The sequence below is a fragment of the Artemia franciscana genome, unplaced genomic scaffold (genome assembly GCF_032884065.1).
Source record: "Artemia franciscana unplaced genomic scaffold, ASM3288406v1 Scaffold_1091, whole genome shotgun sequence".
NCBI lineage: Eukaryota > Metazoa > Arthropoda > Branchiopoda > Anostraca > Artemiidae > Artemia > Artemia franciscana.
The window spans coordinates 69,724-93,210 of NW_027062739.1; the positions used below are offsets into that span (position 1 = coordinate 69,724).

The 23,487-nt window shown below is 36.7% G+C and overlaps 1 protein-coding gene across 1 annotated transcript in view; it reads left to right on the forward strand.

The window, feature by feature from the left end:
• LOC136042318 (uncharacterized) overlaps positions 1-17,408 on the forward strand; it is a 40,819-nt gene extending 23,411 nt beyond the window's left edge. The window contains exons 4-6 of the mRNA XM_065727270.1: positions 3,316-3,396; positions 8,174-8,346; positions 13,675-17,408. Coding sequence (XP_065583342.1) covers positions 3,316-3,396; positions 8,174-8,346; positions 13,675-13,781 — 361 coding nt within the window. The 3' untranslated portion in view covers positions 13,782-17,408. The remainder of the gene's footprint in view (positions 1-3,315; positions 3,397-8,173; positions 8,347-13,674) is intronic.
• Positions 17,409-23,487: the final 6,079 nt, after the last annotated feature.

A 23,487-nucleotide genomic window follows, 5' to 3' on the forward strand; every position in this document is an offset into this window, starting at 1 on the left:
CGAAATGAATGCTTGCCTGAAAAATTCTAATTTATGGGCACACGTAAAAACATTAAAATTAACTACAAATATGCGTGTCCGATTGCAAAACGATGACTCTGGTCAAACATTTTCAGATCAATTGCTGGCAATTGGAAACGGAAAGCTCCCAGTAGACTCAATTTCAGGACGTATACAACTACCTGCTGAATTCTGTAATTTAGTGACGTCCAAAAATGAATTGATTGAAAAAGTATTTCCAAATATTCTAAACAATTATAAAAATAATAAATGGCTAAGTGAAAGAGCGATTCTTGCACCCAAAAATATAGACGTCCACGAAATCAACAATATTGTTTTGACCAAGATTCGAGACCAGGCAGTCCTTTACAAGTCAGTCGACACAGTTTTGGAACCAAATGAGGCGGTTAATTATCCATCTGAATTTTTAAATTCCGTGGATCTTTCAGGGTTTCCACCACACGTGCTACAATTAAAAATAGGCGTACCAATAATACTGTTAAGAAATATCAACCCACCAAAGCTTTGCAATGGCACGCGACTTGCCGTAAAAAAAACAATGGAAAACTTAATAGAGGCCACAATATTGACAGGGCCTTTTGAGGGTGAGGCTGTTCTTATTTCTCGCATTCCCATGATTCCAATGGATCTGCCTTTTCAATTTAAAAGATTTCAATTCCCAATTCGATTAGCATTTGCAATCACCATCAACAAAGCTCAAGGTCAATAATTAGAAAAATGTGGTATAGATCTTAATACTGATTGTTTTTCCCATGGACAATTCTACATTTCATGTTCGAGGGTCGGTAAACCTGACAATCTATTTATATGCAGCGACAATTGGACAGCGAAGAATGTTGTATATTCGCAAGTTTTACGCAGTTAATTTGTATTGTATCTATCTATCTATCTATCTATCTATATAAAAACAAGTTGTGTGTGTGCATGTTTGTTTGTTTGTAAAAAGAGCGTTTGCATATGACGTCATTATAAGTACATAAGGCTTTGTATGTGCACAGACAATGGGAAAGCCAAGAATGTTGTATATTCGCAAGTTTTACGTAGTTCAAAACACATATATAAATCTATCTATATTCATAGGTGGTACACAGGGACACAACTACAATGGCGCGTAACTAATATGGCGCGTAAGGACTTACGCGCGCGGGGGGGCTTGGGGGGGGGGGCGAAGCGCCCCCGCCAACTAGGTGTTCAGGTCGCGCGAAGCGCCACCCCAACAGCTAGTATATATATATATATATATATATATATATATATATATATATATATATATATATATATATATATATATATATATATATATATTCTTCCTATTTTATCAGGAATATAGGGTAGAACAATCTATGACAATACCCTGTCATATGTATATCATGCTTCGTTAGCAAATAGCCTTTAAAATTTTTTACATAAAATGAAAGTTCCGTTTGCCATTCACTGTTGGATTCTTTTGCTCAGTTACCCTATCATTGTTACTTGGAAAGTGTCTTCTTTTAAGGACAGTGTTTGTTTTAAGATTTTTTTTTATATTATCCTATGGACTTTTATGTATATTTTATATTATTTTATTCTGCGCTGAAGACGGTCGATGGAGCTCTTGACCGAGATATTTGTCTAGTTTTCATATATTTATTTACTGGTTGTTAGTATCCTTGTATTTTCTTGTTTGCGACTTTTTTTTGTTTTATTATGCTTAGTCAGTGTGGTCTCAGAAATTATTTAGTTCCAACTCAATAACCTTAGCCATTCACGATGCATTGAAGATATGACCTTTTGACAACGTGGATGCACATATAGTCCTTTGATTTAGTCCAGAATACCCCTTAACATTCTTTGAAAGTTTCAAATTAATGTTCTTAGTTGTTCCTGAGATATTGAATATAGCCCTTTTGACAACCAGAATGCCCACAGTGTGTTTTGACTTTAAACATCGCCCCTAATATTCTACAAAAGCTTCAACTTAATACACTCGGCTGTTCCTGAGATATTGTAGATACGTCCTTTTGATAAGCTGGTTGCACATCGAAAACAGATGTTGTTTTAAGGGGGACTGTCACAGGGACTCGAACCTTAAGAAGTTTGAGATGAGATTTCTGCGATGAATCTGAAAAAAAAAACATTTTTAAGCCGATATATTTCAAATCCATTTTGGAGTCCTTTGGTCTGGCTTAGCTTACAAATAAATGTAAGAAGGGAGTTGCGGTAGTATTTATCCTCGGGAAAATTTTCTGATAACCTCCCAACCCCTTGCCCCTTTAAAGATTCTTGGGGCCAAAAATGAAAATAAACTTCCGTTGGTGGTTTTGTGTTAATACAAGTTAAGTTTCAGGACAATCTTTTAAACTAGAATAATCATCGTTAGGAGTGTAATAACTGACTAGCGACAAAACTCCTGGTTTTCGGAATTGCCCTCCCCCAGGAAATTTCATGCCCATTGACATTGCAATTTGGAAATTTTTATTGAATTCAACATCCCCTTCAACACTCCCTAGAAGTTTCAACTTATATCCTCATAGCCGTTCCAGAGGTATTGTAGACAGGCCCTTTTACAACCTGGATGCACATTGGACTTTTGATTTATTTAAACATATCTTGAAAGTTTTAAAATAATACCCTTAGCCATTAAAGAAATATTGTAGATTTGCACTTTTAAGCTCTGGGATGCACGCAGTGTCTTTTGATCTAGCTCAATATACCCCTCAACATTTCCTAGAAGTTTCAACTTAAAATTCTAAACTGTTCCTTAGCTAATGCGCAAGCCCACATTTCCATTTTAGAACATTTGTTTAAGCAATCGCAAACTTACAATATTCGCAGCCTTAGTTTCAAGGGCCATCGGGGCCATTTCATCCCGGAGGCATATTAAATAGATCTTTGACTATTTTGAACAAAATGGCTATTTGAAAATTTTTATCTAACATCCTTAGACAGTGTTGAGTCGGGAAGTGGTAGAAAAGAAGGGCAAGAAGTGGCTTTGGCTGTCCATCGACCACTTTTGACTTCTTGAAAATGGGACTAGACCTTTGTAAGTGAATAGTTCCTTCCGAAGTTTCTAGGACCACCCTGCCTATGAAGTTGCTTTGGAAAAGAATGGGAAATAAACAATACATTGAAGGATTATGGTTCTTTACTTGTAGCGTTACTTCTGATAATACCCTCTAATTGATATATAACAAAACAGTCTTTCTTCGCTGAGTGACCAGTGTGAAAATTATTCTATTGGCCCATTAACAATTTTTTTGCTATTTTCAATAATTTTTTTCATTATTTTACATTATTTTGTTTTATTTGTTCCAGGGCTGCCTCTGGTTTAAAAAAAGCCGAAAGGAAAAATTTTAAGAACACGGCGAGAATTGTCATTGGAGCAAGGCAAGGGCTGTAAGTAATACGATTGCGATAATTTTATAGTGTTAACAATTTCTGCCAATTCAATTGCAATTTATTTCATTTTCATTTTGGCACTGATAATGTGGGCAACATAGCTATGCACACTCCTCTGTCTCAATCTACTTAAAAATTCTTTCTTTAGACCCTCCCAAAAAGATCCATTTCCTTAGATCTTTCTTAACGAACTCCTACCGTCCAATTCAAGGACGATCTTTGGCAATCTTTCAACTTTATCCGCAGAACATGACCATCACGCCATCTCGACCTATTGTCTTAGAAAGCTGAGTAGAACCACATTTTTCATATAGCTTAGCTTACTGATTGAAATGCGGACAGTCAGACTCGTATCTCAAACGATCCATAGTCCTGTTGTTTCAATCTATTTTACACAATTCCAGAAAGGTTTTAAAAGGGAAAGAAGGTTCTTATAAGTAACACTGCTGTGTTAGTGGTGCTCTTTCTCAATTTTAAGTACATCCACGTTAAAGCCCAAATGTTCTGTTCTATTTAGCTTCTTTTGTTGAAGCTTCTTCTTTTTGCTATTTCTCTTCTTTTGTTATTTTCTTTTGTTGGGAAAATTGAGCTGGCAGCTATAACATGTTAACCCATAAACAGATGACTCGCTTCTCGTGGTGTGGACACCACGTATGACAATTAAGAAAGCATAATATAATAAAATAACCGAAAAAAAGGGGGTAAAATCATCCATTGTACAGAAAAGAAGAGTAAAGGACAAAAGCAAATATTTAGGTTATGATGTCCGTCAAGCCATCTTCAGCGCTCAAAGACAAAAGAAGGAAACTAACCTTTTGTAGTAAACTCGAAAAGAGAAGTAGAAAAACTGAATCAAACTAAACTAAAACCAAGCCAAAATAAATGATTGACCATTCGCCGATTAGATTGGGCAAGAATTCTCTGCCTAGCGATTGACTTAGCTTGCCCAATGACCCGATGTATATTAAAAGTACGGTCAGATGATTCTTAGAACATATTTAATAGACATCAAGCTTTCTTCATATTTGTTTTCTTCCTTTTCTGTCTTCTCTAGTCCTTGCCACTGCTAAATATAGATGGTGTTACTGAAAAAAATGGTTTTCCTGCTTCTTTTTCTGCAAATCTAAGCCGAAGTCAAAATAGGTATCTCACATTTAGTGAGCATAAGTTATTCTTGAGAGATTTGTATCCAAAAAGTTTACTTTCAGAGAGAATACCTATATTAAAAATAATAAAATGAAACATTTTATAACATCTTGCATGAGGTAAATAAGAATAACCCAAGTAAAGAAAAGAGATTTTGGCAAACCAACCATGTAAATGCTTTGCTTGCATTAATGCCGAATTGCCTTCTCCAGAGAAAGATTTTGGACGTGCCGGAAATCTAACTAAGTATTAAGCATATTCAAAAAACTCCCGCAGACGAAATTTTGCAAAGAGAAGTAAAGAGCGAATCTAGAGATGACTAGAAATACAGCCGAATAGTAATTAATGCTGTAAACGAACGTCAATAAACAAATAAAGCCTGGGACCAACAGAAACTACAATAGATAATCAAGTCAAGTTTAAAACAAACAAATATTGCCCTTTGCGATTTAATGGGGCGAGTGGGTAGCTAAAAAAAAAGGCTGTGAGAGGGGGGGGGCTGATTGCCCTATAATCACTCGACTCTTGTAAATGGCGCTGGAGCGTTCAATTTCCAATTGAATGACTTGGAAAAAAAACTAATACTTGGGAGAAACATATAAAAATATGTGCAAAAACGAAACTCCTGGTTAATCAGTGGCAGTTTCAGGAAGATTTGCTACTCCACGTTTCAGAAAGGCCTGTCTGTAAAAGCTGTTATTGTAGTTACGATGGATTTGCTATGAGAAAAATATCAAAATAAAGGTCAGAACTTGTATTGAATAATTGAGGATTTGAAAACCCAATTTGTTGCCCGGAAAGTTTTTTTCTGGTTTGTGGCTGAACTTGCTCAATCTCGCTGTCTAGTTTTGGAGCAAGTATAACATGGGTGTGGAATAAAAAATTACCTTAGAGATGTTTTGGCTGAAGACTATTTTTGATTAAATTGGAAATAAAGATTAGTAAAAAGAAAGACACGTCATTTGTGAGCGTTTTCCAGTTACTTGTATTCTTCCCTCTACTTTTTCACCTAGGTTGCTATTGTGACAACTTAGCTATTATAATATTAGATGACAAATAATATTTTCTTCTTTTTTGAAAATTTGGATTGGCTTTACTTAGGCTTTCTAGGGCTATAATGAGAGAAAGGTTGAGATGGCTAGGACACGTTCTGTGGATGATGGATGACAGATTACCAAAGATACTCCTTATCGGCCGACTGTCTAGGGTCAAACAAAAAGCAGAGGGGGGAGGTAGAATCCCGATTGGGGTGGGAAGATGTAAAGAAAGATTTAAGGGAAATGGGAGCATCTTGGGAGGCTTTAGAGAGGGAGGCTTTAAATAGATTGGAATGGAGGTGAAGCGCGCGTAGCTGTGTTGGCCTCAGGCGGCACGGTGCTGCTTTGAGTTGCTAGTAGTAGTTTACTATTTTACTATAAATAGTGTTTGACCCCAACATTGGGTCTTTCAGAAGCATCCTTATTTTTCTAACTGTTTTCGTTATTTCAGCATTTCTCTATATATTTTCGATAGAGCTCCCCTTCTGTTTGCTAATTTTGCGAATTAACCGTCGTCTTCCCTATTTTTGTTAAGCATTGAACAGTTGGGGGAGGGAATTGGCCTTGATACTGAATTAAATATTACTTGTCGTATATAATCGTTAATAACATAAATATTGTATTGCATTCGTTTCTAAATTAACGACGCTCAAATCCAATCGAGATTGAAAAAGATTTTTCCAGTATAGTCAATTTTAAATTATGGGTCAACAAGCCTAAGGCTCAAGGTAGGCGTGACTTGCTAAAAGATAACAACCCGTGTATAGGTCCAATAAAAGAGGCACCCGCATACTTCCGCCGTTTACCCAGGCCAAATTAATCAAAACACTTGGAAAACTATAGGCTCTATGACTATCTACCTTGGTTCTGCTACCCTAGCAATGACGCATGGACGGATAATGGATAGACATATCTATGAACCTCCTTTTTACCCTCCTTTTGGAAAACTATAGGCTCTATGACTATCTTAGCTCTATGACTATCTACCTTGGTTCTGCTACCCTAGCAATGACGCATGGACGGATAATAGATAGACATATCTATTAACAAATGAACTAACCTCCTTTTTATACAATCCTAATAAGGGGTGAAATTAACGCCAAGTATGCTTCTCACTCAATTTCACTCAATTGGACTATCTGTCTTGACCTTTTCTTCAATTAGCCATGACTTGATGTCCACAACCATTCGATCTTAATTCAAAAATAAATGAACTCGGTCGAGGCCTCGACCGAGCCCGTTGAGTCTGTGTGCGCGAAGCGCACGCAGGGAGATACATACGAAACTCTACAACCAAAGGCTACAACACTTTATACGATACTTCATTCAATTCAAAGTGCGGGTGCCCGAAGGGCACCCGCATAGGTTTCAAAAAAGATCAAAATTACTGCCTGGACTTGGCAAACTCATAGACAGAAAAGGGAATAATGTCTTGCTTTTATTCCCGTTCACTGCCCGTGTCATTTACTGGAAAAAGATTTTTGAATTAAAATGGAATAGTTGTGGGCATCAAGTCATGGATAATTTTGAAAAAGCCAAGACATATAGTCCAATTGAATGATAATGATACTTGGCATCAATTCCCCCTTTATTAAGATTGTATAAAAAGGAGGTTAGTTCATTTGTTAATAGATATGTCTATCTATTAACCGTCCATGCGTCATTGCTAGGGCAATAGAACCAAGGTAGATAGTCATAGAGGTAATATAGTGATAAAGCCTATAGTTTTCCAAGTGTTTGATTAAGTTGGCCTGGGGTACAGACAAGATAAATAATATGGAAAAGCTTTAAAGTTTTTCCGGCCTATTTTCTGTTTCTAGATAATACTTTTTTGTCTAACTGGACTTGACATCTACAAAAACACCCATAAATGTTTTACTTTTATTTTTTTTTCTTAAGAGTTTCACTCATTTGGTGTATGACGGAATTTAAAAAAAAAAATTATTCTATCGTTGTACAAACTTTGTTTAGAGCATGCAAAATTGTATTTAATGTAGTTTTATGTATAAATTTAAGTGTTTCTAATTTTATTCTTTGCATATTCTTACCCTTGTGAAGCTAAATGAGTTCAAATACATCAGGGAATTGGCAAAAAATGTCATGATTAACCACAGACCCAAATGGTGAATTTTTCAAACATTGGAAAAAAATAGAGAATGTTGACAAGAAGAGGAATAATTCGATTCAAAAGGCTTTCATGGAATATTTAAAACAAGCATATTGGCTTTATATCTTTTTTCTTCGTTAAGTAAAGAAAAAATTAGAGTAAGAAAACTAATAAATTACTTTAATGAAGTCACGATAACTAATTAGATATAGTTCTGGAAATATACACCGCTATCTACATCGTACCAATTAAAGAATGAATAAAGGTTCTGAAATTAAGCTGTATTTTAAAGGTTTGAAAACTGTCCTTGAAAAAAAGAGGGTAGCTGTTTGTTATCATCCAGGTAACTAATGTAATTCTCCTGAAAATTTAATTTAACTTCTTTCTTTTTAAAATTTTTAGCATTCTGCTTAGTTTCTGCTCGTCTTCCTCTTCTTTGTGGCAATTTTGCGTCATTAAATTAAGCCATTGTATTTTATTCTAGTGGAGAAGGAATTGATATACCGTCCGGAAATCATACATTACCCCGTTTGCCATATCAGCCTTCTGCTTGTCACCAACCGAGTGCATCTAGACAGAAAGATGTTGGTTTGATTAAACCTCAGGCCCCTGCCCACTTGCTCCTACTTGCTCCGGCCACTGTGCGAAGGCCGAAAGGTTTGTTATCAAGATTTTTATTTTAGGTTTACTTTCATTATTAGTGTGCAGACAGGGCTAAGCATGGAGATCTAACTTGGAAATTTACGGAGGACCAACTCCTAGTCACAAGAAATTTTTCATAAATCGAATACACCCTAAACTATATTGAACCTTAGGTATTTTAGCTTTGAAAATTTAGTTGTTTTTTGGACTGTCAAAGGCCATTCCTACGAAGGCTCACTAGTCGAATTCTGGATCCTGTGCGTAGTTTGTTTAATCTCTTGGTATGTTGCGACTTCAAATATCAGACCCTTGAATATGGATACTAAATACATAATTTGTGAATACACTACTTCTATAGCTATTGTGCAACCCGCCGTTTCCCGTAGGGGGGGGGGGGGGGGAATTAGTAAAAACCAGAAAATTTGAGCCTCTGTTTTTGTATAAAGAATTACTGTAACCGCTTTATTTCTGAAAAAGATCGGTAACCTGTTGTTGAAACCCTGCAGGGGCAAGTGTTTTGAACGCAAGAAAAGGGCTTGGTCTAAATTAAGTCTTGTTTTTCAATACCGGATCCCTTTTAAAAACATAAAAACCTTCTTATAGTAAAATACTAAATTATAGTCAAATGCTTTATAGTAATATACTAGTTATGTCCAACATTAACAATTTACCGCGTGACTAGGCCGCCTGATGCCAACAGCTACGCTCCTACTCCATCCCAATCTATTCCAAGGGTCACTCTTTACCCCGCCCATAAAGAAACATTTCTCTTTAGCTCTCCCCGTTACTCTTCTTCAACAATAATTGGACTTGTCCTTTACTTAAATTTTACAAGTATACCATTTATATACCATTTCAAAGTGCAAGAACTAGGGATTTTGAAATTCTTGTTTTTGAAAAAAAAAATAGTCACCACGTAGTGTTTAATTACCCCAAGTAGATGTCAAGAAATAAATAGATGCATTCTTTGGAGGGAAGTATGGTAAAATACCAGATAATTGCCAATAAAAATGGGGTTTTGATTTCTAGCAAATATAAATTGAATATAACTCGACCAGACACAATAACTCGGATTGGCGTGTTTATAGATAACTGTTTAGAAAGAAAAAAAGTTTAAATGTTTGAGTTATCTACTTTGCAGATTAAGTATTTATCGTTTTGTAGTTTGTTTTGTTAGTGATCTCCTTGTTTTGAATGAATTTTTTGTTGTGTATATGACAACAAACAACAAAGAGAGATAAAACTCAACAAAAAAAAACCCTCAAACGAAACTGCGGTCAGTAGAGAAATGAGATGAAAGACTAAAATAACGCGGATATTTAGCCTGCATCTAAACTAGGCGTCGTCAGCACAAGAAAAAAAAAATCTAAACTAAAAACAAATAAAGCCACCACCAATAATAATAATAATAGTAATAGTAGTAGTAGTAGTAGAACAATTTTATTAGAAATAAAAATTTCTTAATCAATAGCACAACATAAGCGAAACTTGCGAGGCTGTGCTAAATTCAAGAAAATAAAGAGAGAATATGGAGAATGAGAACATATACCGAAATCAACAACACTAAAAAAGAAACATAAACAATACATTACCTTGCGTGACCCCAAGACAACATAAAATAACAAACACAAAAATGCATAAATATTACAAATGGGATGAAACTTGGTGGGAAAAATAAGCAGAAGTCTTAGATACGTGATTTACATAATTGGAACGGATCCGCTCTATTGGGGGGGGGGGGATTAATTCTGAAAAAAAGACGTATTTTAAACTTACAAAGGAGTTATTGGATCTTCATGAAACTTCATATTTAGAAGGACATCGTAACTCAGATCTCTTATTTTAAATCTCAACCGGATCCAGCGTCATTGGTGGGGGGGGGGACCGGACATATTAGAAAATACTTAAAGCGGAGAGATCAGGCTGACACTGGATTGGAAGAATAAAAACCTGTCTAAGATACGTGACTGACATAACCAGATCGGATCTGCTCTCTTTGGTGGAGTTGGGGGGGGGGGGGTAATTTTGAAAATTGAGGTATTTGTAACTTACGAAAGGGTGACCAGATCCTAATGAAATTTGATATTTAGAAGGATATTGTGCTTTAAAGCTCTAATTTTAAATTCCGACCAGATCCTTTGACATTGGGGGGAGTTGGAGGGGACAGCCGGAATCCTTGGAAACCGTGAAAATTAGGGTATTTTTATCTTACGAATAGGTGATCGGATCTTAATGAAATTTGATATTTAGAAGGAATTCATGTCTCAGAGCTCGTATTTCCAATTCCGACCAGATCTTTTGACATTGGGGGGAGTTGGAGGGGGAAGTCTTGGAAAACACTTGGGGAAAAGGAATCGTGATGAAGCTTGGTGGATAGAAAAAGCAAATGTTCTTGATACGTGATTGACATAAACGTACTGGACTCGCTCTCTATGGGGGAGTTGGGAGGAGGGGTTCAGTGATTTGGCGATTTTGGTGCTTTTGGACGTGCTAGGACGATGAAAATTGGTAGGTGTGTCAGGGAGATGCACAACTTGAATTGATAAAGTCGTTTTCCCAGATTCGACCATGTGGGGGGCTAAATGGAGAGGAAAAAGTAGAAAAAATTAGGTATTTATAACTTATGAGTTATAAATCGGATCTTAACAAATTTTGATATTTAGAAGGACATCGTGACTCAGAGCTCTTATTTCAAATCCTGACCGGCATTAAGCCTCTGATTTTCTTTTTAAATCAATCTATTGATTCTTAGGATTTTGTTTGAGCTCATACCCTATGAGCTCTTGGCTCTTAGCTCTTCTTGCCTCGTTACAAGTTCCATATGAGCTCTTAGCTCTTGTTTACTTGGCACAGGCATGACCTCGACATTGGAGCAATTAGAAGTATGGTTTTGACTAAATAATAATAATTTAACTTCTATTGAACTAAAATTGAAGAAAGATAAACCTTTGCAAAATTATAAGGTGGAAATTTGGAGATTTTCACTTTGGAATAAACAGTATTTTGCTTGCGTTTTCTGTTATCCCAAATCGGGGATTTTCACTATACTTTAAAGTGTCTACTTCTATGTAAAGAGTGACTTTCTCTCTGTGCTCTCTTTCTTTAGATTCTTATGGTGGTGTTGGCCTACAATATGGGGTTTGACCGGTGGAGGATGACTAGCGTCTCTAACTTTCATAAAGTTCATATGTAGAGTATGAAAAAGTTTACTTACACATATAATACAGTAAATGTACATACGACGAGGACAGAAACAGAATTAGAAACTGAATTCAAGTAATATTAATCGGTGGTTTATATTCAGTAAAACAAGGAGATAAGCATTGGAACATGTAGCAGGAACTGGCCTGTTTTAATCTGTCAACTTAGACGAATTACTGTAAATGCTCAAAATTAAAAATATGGATATTGTCATCTAGAAAATGGACATTTGGCAGAACTCGAGAATTTTAATTATACCTCTAACATGGTAAAGCCTACTTTCACCAAAGTTTACAATACCAAAAAAAAGGCTTTCTTCTTATGAGGAAAATATGTACAATAAAACTTCAATAGGACAAATCCTTTTATGTCATTGACACAACAAAAGAATCTCTGGATATTTCGGTCATATATACAGTGACCGTTTTTGGCAGATAAAACTTTATCTGCTGAAACGGACACTGTATATGTGACCGAAATATCCAGAGAATGGTTTGCTGTTTCATTGTCAAATATAAGGATTTGTCCTATTGAACTTTTTCTGTACATCATGGAAAGGCAGTGCGGTCTTCAAAAATATCCTACGAGGAAAATATGTTGTGTGAATTTTCAATTTTGAAAATTGTGAGTCAGACTATGATTTCTCCGCCTCTGGTCTAGATCTCTGGTTTGTCGTAGCGTTTAATTGCCATGTTTTACAGTGTTTTGAACACATTGTAAATACGGATTTTTGCAGTTTTTATTTGCTTTTGTTAGTTTCTACTTCACATATTAGGTACAAAAGAAAAGAAGTAGTTTTGTTGTGAATATTTTGTTTGAACAAATTGATTGATTGTTGTTGTTTTCTTTACTTGTTTTTGCGGACACTACCACGAGTTTCCAAACTTGGAGAGGAGGAATCGGGATGAAGCTTGGTGGATAGAATAAGTAAATGTCCTTGATACGCAATTGACGTAACTGTACTGGACTCGCTCTCTTTGGGGGAGGGGTTCAGTGATTTGGCGATTTTGGTGCTTCTGGACGTGCTATGACGATGAAAATTGGTAGGTGTGTCAGGGAGCTACACAAATTGACTTGATAAAGTCGTTTTCCCAGATTTGACCATCCGGGGGGCTAAATGGAGAAGAAAAAGTAGAAAAAATTAGGTACTTGTAACTTACGAGTGGGTGATCGGATATTAATTAATTTTGATATTTAGAAGGACATAGTGACTCAGAGCTCTTATTTCAAATCCTGACCGGCATTAAGCCTCTGATTTTCTTTTTAAATCAATCTATTGATTCTTAGGATTTTGTTTGAGCTCTTGGCTCTTAGCTCTTCTTTCCTCGTCACAAGTGCCATATGGGCTCTTAGCTCTTGTTTACTTGGCACAGGGGTGACCTCGACTTTGGAGCAATTAGAAGTATGATTTTGACTAAATAATAATGATTTAACTTCTATTGAACTAAAATTGAAGAAAGATAAACCTTTGCAAAATTGTAAGGTGGAAATTTGGAGATTTTTACTTTGGAATAAACAGTATTGCCTTGCGTTTTCTGTTCCCCAAATCCCCAAATCGGGGATTTTTACTATACAGTAAAGTGTCTACTTCTATGTAAAGAGTGACTTTCTCTCTGTGCTGTCTTCTTCAGAGTCTTATGGTGGTGTTGGCCTACAATATGGGGTTCGACCGGTGGAGGATGACTAACGTCTCTAACTTTCATAAAGTTTATATGCAGAGTATGAAAACGTTTACTTACACATATAATATAGTAAATGTACATACGACGGGGACAGAAATCGAATTAGAAACTGAACTAAAATAATCTTAATCTCCTTAATCGATTTTTGCAGTTTTTATTTACTTTTGTTCGTTTCTACTTCACATGTTAGATAAAAAAGAAAAGAAGTTGTTTTGTTGTGAATATATTGTTTGAACAAATTGATTGATTGTTGCTGTTTTCTTTACTTTTTTTTGCGGACACTACCACGAGTTTCCACTCTTATAAATTTCCCATACTCTTTGACTCAAACTATAGCTTTTATTCATCTAATTTTAGAACTAATTTAATGAATATAATGATTATTTTTTCAGTCAGATTTTGGTTTGGGAAGAATTTATTTAAGTTAAAAGCTTCATGCTATTATATTTTTGTCTTTTAGGCAAAAAGTCAGCCGCTACTTTTGACAGCCAAGGTGTGCTATCAAAGCCTTCGGTGGAGAATCCACCTTCCTTTGCCCTGTATTCGTCCGAAATCAATGCACCGTAAAGGGATCTTGCGGATGAATTTCCATCACTTTCAGTGTAACTTTAAAGTAAAGTGTAGCTTAAAGGACAACAACTTATCGTGTTTTTTTTCCTACATTTGTTCTTATCCACTGTTAAGTGTAATTTTAAAGCAATGTTATATGACTGTTTTAAGGCATGTACAATATTGAGTATATCATATCTAAGCGTATACACAAAAGCATATACGTACGCAAGGAGGGGGGGGGGGGCTGTCTGGGTCTGAATCCCCCTTCATCCGAATTTATTGGTATGTCTTATTCGAATCCGTAAAATAGTCCCCCCCCCCTGTAAAAAAAAAAAAAAATTTATGAGTACGTGCCTGATCAGAACTATAAATTTGGTCCGATTAAGCATGATGATTCTGTCAAGATTTAAAAAGAAGGAATTTTTTCTGTTTTTTTTTTTTCAAACGAGGGTATTATTTATTGCAGTTCTATTGTCAGTTATGAAAAAGGCTTGAAAGTCTTCATTCAGTACGTAGATATGTGATTTTCATGTGTCTCATCTAGTTCGAAGTCTTTTTTTTTTATTCTTTTTTTTTTAGGGATACTTAATGAAATATTACGGCTTAATCTCTTTATGAGATGAGGGGTGAAGCAAGCTAAAACACTAGAGAAAGAGGATTGCAATTAAGATGATTTTATTTCATTAAATCTCTCGATGTATAGCCCTTCCAATGTAACTTTGTGATGAAATTTGTAATTTTATTGATAATCCTCTTCAATTTCCTCCTTTCCCACCCTCATGTTGCTGGATTTCTATTTTTGGCGATAGATCAAGATTAACACTGGGTCTCCTCGCCCCCTCCCCGTGTGGGTACGGCGCTGAGAATATTTTTTCTACTCTGGTTTTGGGAAAACATTTCCGATCTACGTAAACTTGATAACGTCTCAAAGTACTGATCAAAGACTACTTTACTTTCATGGTGAATTTTAATCAGGAGTAAATCCATGCATTTGTTAAGGGGTATTGGATTGAATTTTAGATCCCTTTTTTTACTGATTCGAGGAGTGCAGCTGGGCTTTAGATCTGTCATTTTCACTGATAATGTTTAGAAAAATTGTTTAGGCCAATATAGAGCATCCTTTTTTTAAATAGAGGGACTAGAAAGAAAATAGTACATGCGCCTTGGATGTGTAGTTTATGACGATAAGTGTTTAAAGATAACTCCAACACTGCAGAAATAGAATAGTGTTATTTAGAACGATTGTTCAGGTCAATTTAGAGTAAGTTTTTAGAAAATAGAATGATTACTAGTTCATTTTACTTTTCTGCAAAAACTGCATGTTTTTGCCAAATGTCATTTTCAATATATGTTATCAATTTACAATTTGCTAATTTCACAAGTAAAACGATAATTTAATTAGTGAGGAGATTAAGTCCAAAACATCATTTGTGAACAAGGTTATATATTCTTTCGTTATCAAAATAAAACTTGCGGAGGGTTGCTAAACCTTCACCACTTAGTGTGAATATCAGTGCATGCCTAGTTCCACCCCACGCAGCATATTTTGACAACACATGACGCCAGCACCTGATTTTTTTGATATGCAATAATAGGCAGCCCCCGGTATTATGCTATTTTACACTTTTGTGAATAACAGGAGAATTCAAGACAGGCGGTAATAAAGTTTTTATGTGGGTCGTTTTAACAAAAATGAGGCTATGGTTATAGATCTTAAATAATAGATATAAAATTTCCAGATCAAAGAGATCTGCTGCACCAGAAAATTCAATTAGCCTACTTAATTAAAATTGTAAATTTTAGAAAGCAAATAACAAATTAATTCTTAATTCTTATTGCAGAATTAATCTAATTGTGAAAAATTCCAATACTTATAATAGTATTATAATGAATGAGATTGGATTATCGTCATTTTCTTCATTTGATCTCATCAATTAGGTACAGTATCATATTGTGAAGCCTGCCTGACTAATAGTAGTTTAAAAAATGTTAATACTGTTCCAATACGTATGTATGCCATTTTTAAGTGTATATTCAACAGCATTTACTTACGCAGGGAGTTTGGACCGGGACGTCCATTGCCCGGAATCAATTAATTTCCCAAATTTATTGGCACTTCTAATTCAAATTGACTATTTATATTATTCCCCCTCCCAAAAAAATATAGTGAGCCTGCCTGTTCAGAAGTAGGAACTTAAAATAATTGAGGATATCTGACCGGAATTAAAAAAAAAGACTATTTTTTTAATTTCTACACCAGGACCGTAGATTTTGAACAATTATTTCATTAGTTCTGCGAAAGCCTTGCAAGGGATTCAATCGAATTTCAAAGCCTGGAAAGGAATTCAATACGCAGATACGTAATTTTTCTGTTGTTTTTAGGCAAGGGGCTATCCTAAATTAATTTTTTTAAAGATTTGATTTATGGTATGTCACACTTGATGGGATATATCAGTTTATTTTCTTTGTGTCTGAGGGAGGGGGCAATATAGGAAGTCCAAAGCTTAAGAGAGGGAGTTAAAATCAAGAGAGTTCTAATTCGTGGAATGTTTCCATTGTATAGCATGTTTAATATTATTTCATGATAAACTCCTTTGTAATCTCATTACCGCTCTCATCATAGTACTCTAATTTTAAAAACAAATTTTCTATTCTAAATTTTTGAAATACTATCGAAATACTGAAATACTATTGAATTTTTCTTAATTAGAATAATTCTGCACCAAGAATTCAGGGATTTGATTTCTAATATTTATACTTGTAATGGCTACGAGGTAGGCTATTGGAATTATATTTTGTATCTTATGTTTTTTAATTGAGCTTTCTCAAGTCAGGTTTGTTTTTGGAATGGCTATTTTCTACAGGGATTTGAGCTTCACGGAATTCCAAATCTAGAACATGATCTATAGGTATAACATTATTCGTAGACCTATTTCTGTTGTACACCTGTTGCTAAAAGTGTTTTGTTATCACGTAAAAACAACTGTTAGCTGACTTCTCGGAAATTGATTGGGCGGGAAATATAAGTACATTACCTTCAAATGTGGATAAAGATTCAAAATCGTCTTCAAACCTACCTCTAACTTAAAATGAGAATTTCTGCGATGGTTGTGACTAATGTGACTTTTTTTTCAAATTGGCCTCAAAACAAAAGAGAGGGAAGACCCCCTTCCCTCTCTTTGTGTAATATAAGTGTGTAATTTGTCAGGATCAGTGCTCAAAGCCATATTAAACGATGCAGCATTTCATTTAGGACTGCAATTTTCAACAATGGAATGATTGCTAATCATTTTTATCCATTTGGTAAATTGTAACCGCTTTCAATGAACTCTCTAAAAGAAGGAAACTTTGCTACGTGAGAAAGTTTCTTGGTCCAGTTTCGACGTTGCTGGACACTCGACATCCTTCGAACTCGTAAATGGAATGTTTAACTTAGAATTTAATGACTAATGGAAAAGAGCAGTGAGATTGGTTGTGCTTAACTTCAAAATTATGTAATGCCTTATTTTAATGGCCATTGAGGTGACATGGAACAAATTTGTAATTAATTGTATATATAGAATGAAGAAATTTATATAATCTTGTATAATTTTATAAGTTGCTTTTGTATAGCCGAGGAAAAAATAAATTTTTTTATCGAAATTGCGTCTCTTTTTTTATACTGCAAAATCATAATTCCTTAATGTAAATTAGCTTTGTCTGGAACAGAATAATCCCTGTGTTTAAAATTCGTGCGATGAGAAGATGGATATGCAATTTTAAATTTTGAAGGAGTCAAATAACTGTTGCAAAGTTCCTTCTTCTGAGACCAAAAAGATGAGGGTCAAGTGAACCAAGGTTCCGTAGAAAATATTGTATGGAGTAGTTAAGAAACGATTAGTTCGTCTTCTTTGAACTTTGAGATTTATTGCGGGAAAATGGACTTTACCGACCTAATCAGAAAGAGGATTCAGCCAACAAAAAGTATATACCTCAGTTGACCACTTATGTCACATTTGCTCTCATCACATAAATGGGATCATACGCACAAGGTAAGACACCCCTTGTCGGTCGGCGTGATAACGATCAGACTGTTTAAGGAGTATTTCGCCATATGTTTATTATCTTGTGCCGGAAACCAAGAGTAATATTTTGCCATAAAGATGTATATCCCTCTTTTTCAAAATGAGATATTGTGTAACTAAGAGTCTTTAAATGAGGGCTTAGCCACGCTGCCTCTCGCAGAAGCATATTTGCTTCACAGAGGTTAGAAACAAGTTATATTCGGGATAGGGATGCCATGCATATGGTGCAGATGGTGAAACACCCCTGTTCAATCGGTTTGATAACGACTAAAACTGTTTAAACAGTATATAGCAATACAGACTAGCAATATGTGTAGTTTATTGTGCCGAACATCCGTAGTAACGTTTTTCCCTAAGGTCGTATCTCCCGCTTTATCAAAATCAGTTTTTTTTTTTTTAATTAAGAGTCGCTGGGTTTGGCCGATATTCCCTTTTGTATAAGCATATTTGCTTTATAGGGGGTGGAGGGAAGCACGTCACAATATCTTATAAAGTCTCCCATGGTGGTCTCTAAGACTTTGTTTTTGTTTATGAATCGTGGATGATAAAAGTAGATTAGGTGTTAAATCCTGGTCCTTTCTCTATTGATCTCAATGATCGCTGAACACTGAAAAACTTGGATATAAAAATGCACTTTTTGAGAATTCAGGCAAAAAAAAATAATCTTTCGCTGAAACGATGATCCCAACTGATTTGTATTAATTGGAACTTGTGTCAGGGTGTAATTGACTGTGCCACCATCTCTTTTGTATAAGGGTTCTACTGCCACATGCCGCGTCACTTATTTGTAGGGGCAGTGTTGTATATGTTTGGCTGCTGTGAACAAAATCAGTGTGACTGACAAGTATTGTCCAGGAATTAGTGAATAATTAGACTTTAATAAGATGGATGCATCTGCTTCTCTTGATGAGCTCTTCTTTGTTTTTGCATGAGCTACTCTTTTGTCATTTGCCAGGCATGTATTTTGAATTGCGTATGCTTTTGGGAGTAAATATCAGTTCTGTAGCTGTAAGTGGAATCAGGACTCGTAATGCTGCTTTGAAAATGGTCGAACAGGACTGCCCCTTTGTTATTTGAAGACTGCTGAAACACTAGTTACTTCGGCAGCTTAATGTCAATTTTTGACCGTCCAGCATTGCGCTAGACAATATAGTTGGAGGAGGGGATAATATAGTGTATGTATAACCTGGCGGAAAATATACCCTCAGCCTCCCCCCCTTCCTCCTCCTAAAAAATTGGGGTAAAAGATAAATGTACAAAAGGACTTGCTCGTCTAATCTACACACAATGGCAAAGGGCGCCTTAAACAGTAATCGGTTAGCCACTAAATATGTTTACACGAGACTTAAACCTGAAAAGGTCGGCAATTAGCTAATAATTGATTAAGTGTTAATCAATGTCAAACTAGCACTTTTGACCGAAGATATTTTTTTACTCCAGTCCTTGTTAAATCAACAAATTATATCACTTCTGAGGATAGTTCACCAATGGTGAGTATAAATGGCATAATTGTTATTAAATGCTATTTTTTGTTTTTGTTTTACTTCTCTTGCAATAGGTAAGTAGTTAAAAACTTTTGGGCGAAGAGTTGTTTAAGCACAATTTTTCTCAAAACAATAAAGAGTGGCCTTAAAACTATAAGTAAACATAAATTATTTTACATTTGAGGGGCTGTCGCTCTCTTAATATGGACGCTAAGTTCAATTCAAATTTTGATTTGTTGAATCTCAAGCATATAGAGCGGAGAGTGACATCTTCCCTCAATAATGCTACAACACAGTCTATTTGTTTTAAATTTTGACAAATTATTATTAATTTAAAAAAAAATCATAAATGAAGTTTTTCTAAGGAAAGCAGAGCTACATTAAACCTGAGACGAGTAAAAAAAAAGTTAAATAACCGTTTTAGTTTGAAACGAATGTAGATCAAAACTAATAGATGAATCAAAGCCAAGAGGAACAAAAATTATCATAAATAATCGAGTCAAACTAAAAAGGAACATAAACTATCATTGACAGGATTACCACTAATGCCCTCTAACCTTTCTAAAAACAAGAATGCCATTAGCGCTTTGTTGAAAATAATTATTTATAACATATGTGTGTTTTTATTTGTCAATATCAAAAACAAAAAAGAAAATCCCCTTAATAACAAAGATTTCTGAAAAGATCTAATGAATGTTGATTGATAGATTAATGTTGATTTTTTGTTCATTCTTCAAAGGCTCGGCAGTTTTGGATTATCGTCGTAAGTAAAGATAAATCGTTGAATATTGTTTTTTCAACAAAACGAAAATGATGTTCTCGTCTTTTGAAGACGTTCTGATCTTCACTACTATAAATCTAGACCTACTCCTGTTTGTGGTAGTTTCTGTTCTATTTCAGTTTGACTCGATAATCCAATCTTATTTCTGTTTGATTTTCGCATTGATAGTGGTTTATGTTCCTTTCAAGCATGAATTGGTATTTGGCTTTATTTCTACTTGTTTTTGGTTTGATTTAGCTCTTAACTTTTCTCTGAAAATTCTTTTTAATGGGGGAGAGTTTCAAAATTAATTTCTGTTCGTTTTTAATTGACATAGCTTTTTATGGCACTTGGTATCTACCGGAAGTAACATTTGGTTAGATCATCTTGGGGGATGGTAAATTGGAAAAATTTGAAAAAATGAGTTATTTTTAACTTACGAAGGAGTGATCGGATCTTATGAAGTTTGATGTTTGGAAGGATATCGTTCCTCGGAGCTCTTATTTTAAATACCGACTGGATCCAGTGACACTTGGGGAGGGGGGAGCTAAACTCTTGGAAAACGCTTAGAGAAGAGGGACCGGATGAAACTTGGTGGGAAAAATAAGCGCAAGTCCTAGATACGTGAGTGACATAACTGGAACGGATCCGTTCTCTTTGGGGGAGATGGAGGGAGGTCTAATTCCGAAAAATTAGAAAATATGAGGTATTTTTAACCTACAAAGGAGTGATCAGATCTTGATGAAATTTCATATTTAGAAGGACCTCGTAGACAGACGGTCTAGTCTGACAGTCTGTCTGGTGTATCTGTCAGACAGACAGACAGACCAGACAAACAGACAGACTAGAGTCTGTCTGTCTGACAGACTAGACAGTCTATCAGACTGACTGACAGTCTGTCCGTCTGTCTGTTTGTCTGTCCATCTGTCTGGTCTGTCTGTCTGACTGACAGTCTGGACCAGAGAGACAAAAAAGACAGACAGACCAATAAGACAGACTGTCAGTCAGTCTGACAGACTGTCTTGTCTGTCAGACAGACAGACTGACAAAGACAGTCTGACAGTGAGACTCTGACAGTCAGGTCTGTTTGTCTTGTCTGTCTGTCTGGTCTTTTTTGTCTGTCAGACAGACAGGCTGTATAGTCTGTCTGTCTGTCTATCCGTCTGGTCTGTCTTTCCTTTGTGTCTGTCTGGTCCAGTCTGTCTGGTGTGTCAGTCTGTCTGTCTGTCTGGTCTGTCTGTCTGCCTGTCAGACAGACGGACAGAAAGACTGTCTGTCTAGACTTTCTGTCTTTCTCTCTGTCTGTCTGTCTGTCTGTTTGCCTGGTCCGTCTGTCTGTTTGTCTGTCCATCTGTCTATCCGTCTGTCTTGTCTGTCTGTTTGGTTTGTCTTTCTGTCTTTCTTACAGACTGATCAGACATAAAGACAAACTGTCTGTCTGTCTGTCTGTCTGTCTGACTGTCTGACTGGGTGATAGACCTGTCCAGACAGACTGTCTGTCTAGTCTGTCTGTCTGACCAGACAGTCAGACAGACAGACTGTCTGACTGGTATGTCTGTCTGGTCTCTCTCTCCGTCTGTCTGTCTGTCTTTTTGTCTGTTTGGTCCAGTCTGGGCCTGTCTGTCTGTCTGGTCTGTCTTTCAGACAGACAGATAGTCTGTCAGACTGTCTGTCTGTCTATCTGGTTTGTCCGTCTGTCTGTCAGTCTGTCTGTCTGTCTGTCAGACAGTCTGTCTAGTCTGTCTGTCTTGTCTGTCTGTCTTTCTTGTCTGTCTGTCTGTCAGATCAGACTGACAGACAGACCAAACAGACAGTCTGTCTGGTCTCTCTGTTTGTCTGTCTCTCTGTCTGTCTATCTGTCTGGTCTGTCTGTCTAGTCTGTCTGACAGGCAGAGAGAGAGACAGACAGACAGACTGTTTGTCTGTCTGTCTGTCTGACAGAGTGACTTCTGTCTGTCAGACGGACAGACTGTCTGTCTAGTCTAGACAGTCCGTCCGTTTGGTCTGTCTGACAGACTTTCTGTGTGTCTGACCAGACAGACTGTGTAGACAGTCTGTCTCGGTCTGTCTCTCTGTCTGTCTATCTGTTCTTTCCGACAGTCTGTCTGTCTTTTTGTCTGGTGGACCAGACAGACGGTCAGACAGACCAGACAAACAGAAAGACTAGAGTCTGTCTTTTTGTCTGTCCGTCTGTCTGGTCTGTCTATCTGTCTGACTGATAGACTGGACCAGAGAGACAAAAAAGACAGATAGACCAAAAAGACAGACTGTCAGTCAGTACTGACTGTCTAGTCTGTCAGACAGACTAGACAGTGAGACTCTGACAGACAGGTCTGTCTGTCTGGTCTTTTTTGTCTGTCAGACAGACCAGACAAACAGACTGTATAGTCTGTCTGTTTGTCAATCCGTCTGGTCTATATATCCGTCTGGTCTGTCTATCCGTCTGGTCTTTCTTTCCTTTTTGTCTGTCTGGTCCAGTCTGTCTGGTGTGTCAGTCTGTCTGTCTGTCTGGTCTGTCTGTCTGTGTGTCTGTCAGACAGACGGACAGAAAGACTTTCTGTCTGTCTATCTGTCTGTTTGCCTGGTATGTGTGTCTGTTTGTCTGTCCGTCTGTCTGGTCTGTCTGTCTGTCTGTCATACAGACTGATCAGACAGAAAGACAGACTGTCTGTCTGTCTGTCTGTCTGACCAGACAGACTGTCAGACACACAGACTGTCAGACAGTCTGTCTGTCTGTCTGTCTGTCTGACTGGTATGTCTGTCTGATCTCTCTCTCCGTCTGTCTGTATGTCTTTTTGTCTGTTTGGTCCAGTCTAGGCCTCTCTGTCTGTCTGTGTGTGTATATGTCTGTCTGGTCTGTCTTTCAGACAGACAGATAGTCTGTCAGACTGTTTGTCCGTCTGTCTGTCTTGTCTGTCTGTCTGTCTGTCTGCTCTCTCTGTCTGTCTGTCTCTCTGTCTGTTTGTCTGTCTGTCTCTCTGTCTGTCAGATCAGGCTGACAGACAGAGAGAAAGACTTGACAGACAGTCTGTCTGGTCTGTCTAGTCTCTCTGTCTGTCTGGTTCTCTGTCTGTCTACTTTCTGACAGACACAGACACAGACTAGACAGACAGACTGTCTGTCTGTGTGTCTGTCTGACAGACTGACTTCTGTCTGACTTTCCGTCAGACAGACTGTCTGTCTAGTCTAGACAGTCCGTCTGTCTGACAGACTTTCTGTCTGTCTGACCAGACAGACTCTGTAGACAGTCTGTCTCCCTGTTTGTCGGTCTGGTCTTTCCGACAGTCTGTCTGTCTTTGCCTGTCTGGTCTGTTTGTCTGTCTTTCTTTCTGTCCGTCTGTCTATCTGTCTGTTTGTCTTTCAGAGAGACAGACTGTCTAGTCTGACAGACAGACTGTCTAGTCTGTCCAGAC